Source organism: Megalopta genalis, unplaced genomic scaffold, assembly GCF_051020955.1.
Source record: "Megalopta genalis isolate 19385.01 unplaced genomic scaffold, iyMegGena1_principal scaffold0042, whole genome shotgun sequence".
Taxonomy (NCBI): Eukaryota; Metazoa; Arthropoda; class Insecta; order Hymenoptera; family Halictidae; genus Megalopta; species Megalopta genalis.
Window position 1 is genome coordinate 582782 of NW_027476111.1, and position 6061 is coordinate 588842.

Consider the following 6061-nt stretch of genomic DNA (forward strand, 5'->3'; position numbering starts at 1 on the left):
GTTTTTCGTCGGAGATATCCGCACGCTAGGTTTTCATACGTGGGTGCATGCGTGTTCAAATCGCGAGACTTGCTCGATTACGTGATATACAATAGTATTGATGTTTTAAAAGTAATCGTTCCTTTGAGCACGCAATGTCGTTCGAAGAGATGGTTGAAGAGGATTATTTTTAAATACCGTTAAGAAACTGATTATGTTTGCGTCGAACCAGTGTTGATACCATTATCAAAATTTGAACCGAGTATGACCAGAGGTGATTTCCTCCCTCCATCGAACAAAGTGAAGAGAAGATTGGAATATTCATTGCACGACGACGACGACGACGACGATGATTGGGATATTCGTAAAATCAAATGGGACAATAATTTACCGACCGAGAAACTCAATGCTTCACGCGTGAAATTCATATCGAAGTATTTTTCATCGAGTGACGAAGATACGTCGTGAGATGGTTCCTACATTACAGAATTTGGCTTGGGGATACGTCATAAACTTATACCTGAACGATCAATTTCCGCTCGAGTGGAAAACAGCGACGGAACGTCTAATGCGAAAAGATTTGACGAGTCGCGTGAGTTTCATCTACACGAAATGATTTAGCCAAATTATAGTGAAATGACCCGCGATCGATTCACCGTCCGCGATACTACATATCATCGAGATGGGAGAGCATCGCGTGGTTGGTTGTATAGTGTAGTTACGTTCGTGAGAACTGGAAACTTAACCGACGACGTGAAATCAAAATTGAAAAAACTTTTTTTTTAATAATTAATGTGAATTAATATTTTCACAAGATGACGCAAGTTTGCAAGGACATGTTGAAATCGTTAACACATATGTCAAGGATGATTCGAACTGTGTACGAGTATCGCGAATGGACGAAATCATGTATTGAATGTTTACAATGGTGTAGGAAATATATGATCATTGTGAAGAAAAACGAAGCACCCATAGGTGTAAAATCGAGTTTACTGTCGATCATGTGTCGTATGAAAACTTTGAAGGTCTCGTTAGATCATCGGTTTTCGTCACGCGTTGGTAGCGGTTTGTATGGAAACGTTGGCGCGAGAGCATCGACTCTTCGTTGGGAGAACATTGAGTCGGCGTTTAAGAATCGTATATCGACCGGCGTTGTGATCAACGTCGAGCATGTCGATCCACGTAATTTCTTGCAACACGCGAAGCGAATAGTTACGAATCGTATTACAGAACTTTTGAACGTTCATTTGTCGTTAAAAGTGAACGTAGTATTGGAGGCGGAATTTGTGCTGCGCGACGAGGTTTCGGTGAAAAGTTTTAGCACGCGAAACGTCGCGCTCTTTCATTCGTCGAATCTACGTCGCTGGTATGCGAAAGATGTTGTGCCAACGCTTTTGACATCGATAGAAGAGTTTCAAGAACGAGACAGTGGATGGGCGTTATCGAAGATCCTGCATTTGATGGTGAATTCCAACAAATATCAACCGTTACAAGCAAGTTGTCAGGTATCCGTGCCTCGAACAGTGCAATTAAAGAAAGCAGTCCTCAATGTGTACAGTGACGACGATAATGCATGTTTCTATTGGGCAGTGGTGGCAAGCCTATATCCAGCTAAAAATAATTTGAATCGCACATCATCCTATCCGCATTACAGCGATGTGCTCCACATCGAGGGATTCCAATTGCCGATGTTGTTCAAGGACATACCAAAGTTCGAAAAAGCGAATGACGTTTCCGTGAACGTGTTCGAGTAGGGAGGGGAACAAGAAAGATGTCGGACGTTGCATTTGACCTCAAGGAAGCGGGAGAAACATGTAAATTTGCTGCTCATACACGACTCCGAAAACTTGCGCAATCATTATCTGTGTATTAGGAATTTATCTCGTCTGGTTTCATCTCAGATCAGCACGCAGCACAATAAGCATATTTGCGATCGGTAAGATCCACACATGTAAATTTTTTTCTTTCTTCTGGATGATGATGGTAGTGGTGGTGGTGGTGGTGGTGGTGGTGGTGGTGGGCGAGAAAAACTAAAATAAAAAACTATGTTTTTTTGTCAGGTGTCTACAGTATTTCCAATCGCAGGAAAAATTGAGCATTCACGAGATCGACTGCAGTCGAATGAACGAATGTGCTTTGAAACTTCCGACGGAAGACGATAAATGGCTGAAGTTCAAGAATTATGCGTACAAGGAACCGACACCGTTCGTTATCTACGCAGACTTGGAATGCCTGCTGGAGAAACATGAAGATCAAGGTCATGGAGCTTACTGTAGATATCAACATCACCATGCCTTCAGCGTAGGCTACTACCACCATTGCCGATACGACAGTTCGTTGAGCGAGTATCAGGCTTATCGTGATGAGAAAGGTTGTATCACATGGTTTGCATCGAAGTTGCACGAGTTGAGCTGTAAATTGCAGCCGGTGTTTGATCGAACGGTTCCAATGGCTCCGTTGATCGCCGCGCAAATCTCAACTTTTCGTACCGCCACGTATTGTCACGTGTGCGAATAACCACTCGGTAATGACGACGTGCGAATGCATGATCATTGTCATTTCACAGGTGCGTATCGGGGTCCGGCGCACAGCCGTTGCAGTCTGAGCTATCAATCCTCGTACGTGATACCGGTGGTTTTTCACAATTTGTCCGGCTACGACGCACACTTTTTCATCAAAGAATTGGCAAACGCGTTTGAAGGTAAAATAGACGCGTTACCGCTGACGAAAGAGAAGTACATTTCTTTCACAAAACACAGTAAGAGGAATAAAGATGCGATCAAAAAATCGTGGAAGAAGTGCATAAAGTTTCGATTCATCGATTCGTTCAAGTTCTTGAATTCGAGTCTGGACAAGTTGTCGTCGTACTTGGACAAGAGCGACTTGCATATTGTGAGGAGCCAATTCAATCGTCTTTCGAACGATGATTTTCATCTTCTAACCAGGAAAGGCGTTTTCCCATACGCCTATGTATCGACCTATGACAAATTAAGCGACACTTGTGCACGCGCGAAGCATTTTATAATCAGTTATGCGACAGCGAGATATCCGACGTCGACTATTGTCACGCGAACGAAGTTGGTCACGTTTCGGTATACAAACGTTAGGACAGTACAGCGACTTGTACTTGAAATTGGATGTGTTGTTGTTGGCCGACGTGTTTGAAAATTTTCGCGAAAAGTCGCTCGAGAATTATAAACTCGATCCAGCGCACTATTATACGTTGCCCGGTTTCGCGTGGGACGCGATGCTAAAATTGACGAAGATCGAGTTGGAATTGTTCACCGACGTTGACATGCTTTTGTTCGTGGAACGGGGAATACGAGGTGGGTTGAGTCAATGTTCGCATCGTTACGCGCGCGCGAATAACAAGTATGTGTCGACGTACGATTCGGCCGAGCCGTCTAGCTATCTGATGTATTTCGATGTTAATAATTTGTATGGCTGGGCCATGTCGCAGCTTTTGCCGCACAGGGGTTTCCAATGGGTTGACGATACGAGTAATTTCAACATCGATTCCGTGCCGATCGACAGTCCCGTCGGGTACATTTTAGAAGTTGACTTAGAGTATCCTCAGGAAATTCATGATGCTCATGCGGATCTTCCCTATTGCCCGATTCACGAGGTTGTGACGTTGCAAAAGAAACTGTTGACAACGCTTAGCGATAAGAATCGTTACGTACTCCATTATCGATACCTCGAGCAATGTTTGAGGTATAATTTAAAATTAAAGAAAATTCATCGGATACTGAAGTTTGAACAATCATGTTGGTTACGTCGTTACATAGATTTAAATACGAGGTTGCGCGCCAACGCAAACAATGACTTCTCGAAGAATCTGTTCAAACTGATGAACAATGCAGTGTTTGGAAAAACGATGGAAAACGTTCGAAATCATGTAAACGTAAAGTTGCTCTCGCGATGGAGCGGTCGACACGGTGCTAAGCATTTAATAGCTCGTCCAAATTTCCATAGCTGTACCGTATTCTCCGAGGATTTTGTCGCAGTTCAAATGAACCAGTTTTCTATTAAATTTTATAAACCTATTTACATAGGCATGTCAGTGTTGGACATATCAAAATTACATTTGTATGATTTTCATTATGGCTACATGCTTCCAAATTTTCAAGAAAGATGCAGGATTTTGTACACGGACACGGACAGTTTAATTTATCAGATTATTTGCGACGACGCGTACGAGATGATAAAACGTGACATTCACCGATACGATACTTCCAATTATGACAGAAATAACGTGTACGGCGTTCCGATCGCGAATAATAAAGTATTAGGATTAATGAAGGACGAGAACGGAGGTAAAATCATGACAGAGTTTGTGGGTCTTCGCTCGAAAATGTATGCTATTCGGGTACAAGACAAAGACGATGTAAAAAAGATTAAAGGAATTAAGACTAACGTGACGATTAAAAATATAACTTTCGACGACTATTTAGCATGCCTTCACGATCATTTAGAAAAATCAGTTTGCGTTAAATTGATAATGTCTATACAACATCAAGTGTATTCAGTATCACAGAGTAAATTAGCATTGAGTCCATACGATGATAAACGATACATTTTAAACAATTCGATCGAAACCCTTCCTTGGGGACATTATAAAATCGCGAAAGGGGGAGAGGGGGGGCAGGAGGGAGAGGGAGTGGGGGGAGTTAGAAAAAATAAAAGCGGTTATATAATTTCATCGATGTTTCGAATCCCGTGTTGCGCGCGCGTGTTCACTTTTATTTGTAAGCGGAAAAGGGGCGTATACGCTCCTCGTATTGTTATCTTGCGTGTAAGAAGGGGGAAAAATGGTAGGGGAATTGTATATATATAAGCTTTTGACATTGCGTACAGCGAGTAGTGCGTTCTACAGATTACTTTCTTATAGCGCAGTTGTTCTTCAGTATTATAATATTCACAATGTCAAATCAAACCAATAATTTTTTACATAAAAATGGATCTCACAACGATTATAAAAATTATGGGTAAGTAAAAGAAAGTTTGAAGGGAATAAAATGTTCCTTTTATGAAAGAAGAAAAAAAATATTGTATGTTATTTCTTTTATAGATACTCCATTTCGATGAAACGGTCGTTTCAACAGTCGCAACCCCAGTCGCAGCAGAATCAGTTGCAGATACCGCGCAACGCACGAATCTTGGGTAGAAGATACTCCATAGCCGGCAATTATTTCAAGTTCCTTGAAATTTGTGTACGCGTGGATGAAAATTTGCGCGTCGAGTTTGTCTTGGGGGACAATCGTGGAACAGAGATTTCTTTTTCAATGGCTACGTGGAAACTGCTGGTGAAAACTAGAGATTATATTCACAATTACTTCGACGCGGACAAGAAGGAAAAACAAATTGATGAGACTTTATCGTTACAAATTGTAAATTTTAATGGAATGAGTCTAATCAAGTTGTTCGATTCTCAAGCATCGATTTATGTTACGAAAGAGACGATGGATAATTTGTACAAATTAGAGTTATGTATGGATCATATGTATTCATGGTTATTAGAAAATATTCCAGAAACTCAGGATAGATTCGCGAAGCTCGTTGACATTGTAAAAAACTCCAATAACGAGCAGAATTATGCGACCGTAATTTTTACAAACGAATTGTTCGAACGAAATTGTCTGATCGATTGCGAATTGTTAGCTTTATGTTTAGATCTAATCGTATCGAAAGCGAATCGTTGAAATTGTGTGCGTGTGGGGGAATTAATTAGTATTAATGTAAAAAGCATTTATGTATTTTTTCATGTTTATTAGAGAAACAAAAATAAACATTACATTATACAATTAAAGTACAGATGATTTCTTTATCCAAGAGTTATGTGACGAATCCAGCCCCAACCATTTCACATATATTTCATTTCCTTTTCGACGCAATACTTTTTCTACTAAATACACGTCGGCATATTTGGTAGCGCATATCTCGTATTCGTAAAATCCTCCAGCGATAGGTTTGTTCTGCAAATCAACCAAAAGATACGTGACGGGGTTCGTTCGTTTCACCGTCGCGATCTTAAATACTTCCGTTGACCAGTTCGGCGTGTATCCTTTGTCGAATACGGTTT

The 6061-nt window shown here is 41.0% G+C and overlaps 2 protein-coding genes across 2 annotated transcripts; both read left to right on the top strand.

The window, feature by feature from the left end:
• Nucleotides 1-3009: 3009 nt before the first annotated feature.
• On the top strand, nucleotides 3010-4797 carry LOC143261218 (uncharacterized). The gene is made up of 2 exons (XM_076527789.1): nucleotides 3010-4639; nucleotides 4783-4797. The coding sequence occupies exons 1-2, from the start codon at nucleotides 3011-3013 to the stop codon at nucleotides 4795-4797; spliced, it is 1644 nt and encodes a 547-aa protein (XP_076383904.1). The 5' UTR covers nucleotide 3010.
• Nucleotides 4790-5753, top strand: LOC143261221 (uncharacterized). The gene is made up of 2 exons (XM_076527793.1): nucleotides 4790-4967; nucleotides 5051-5753. Exons 1-2 carry the CDS (start codon nucleotides 4903-4905, stop codon nucleotides 5679-5681), a joined length of 696 nt encoding a protein of 231 aa, XP_076383908.1. The 5' UTR covers nucleotides 4790-4902; the 3' UTR covers nucleotides 5682-5753.
• The last annotated feature ends 308 nt before the right edge of the window (nucleotides 5754-6061 follow it).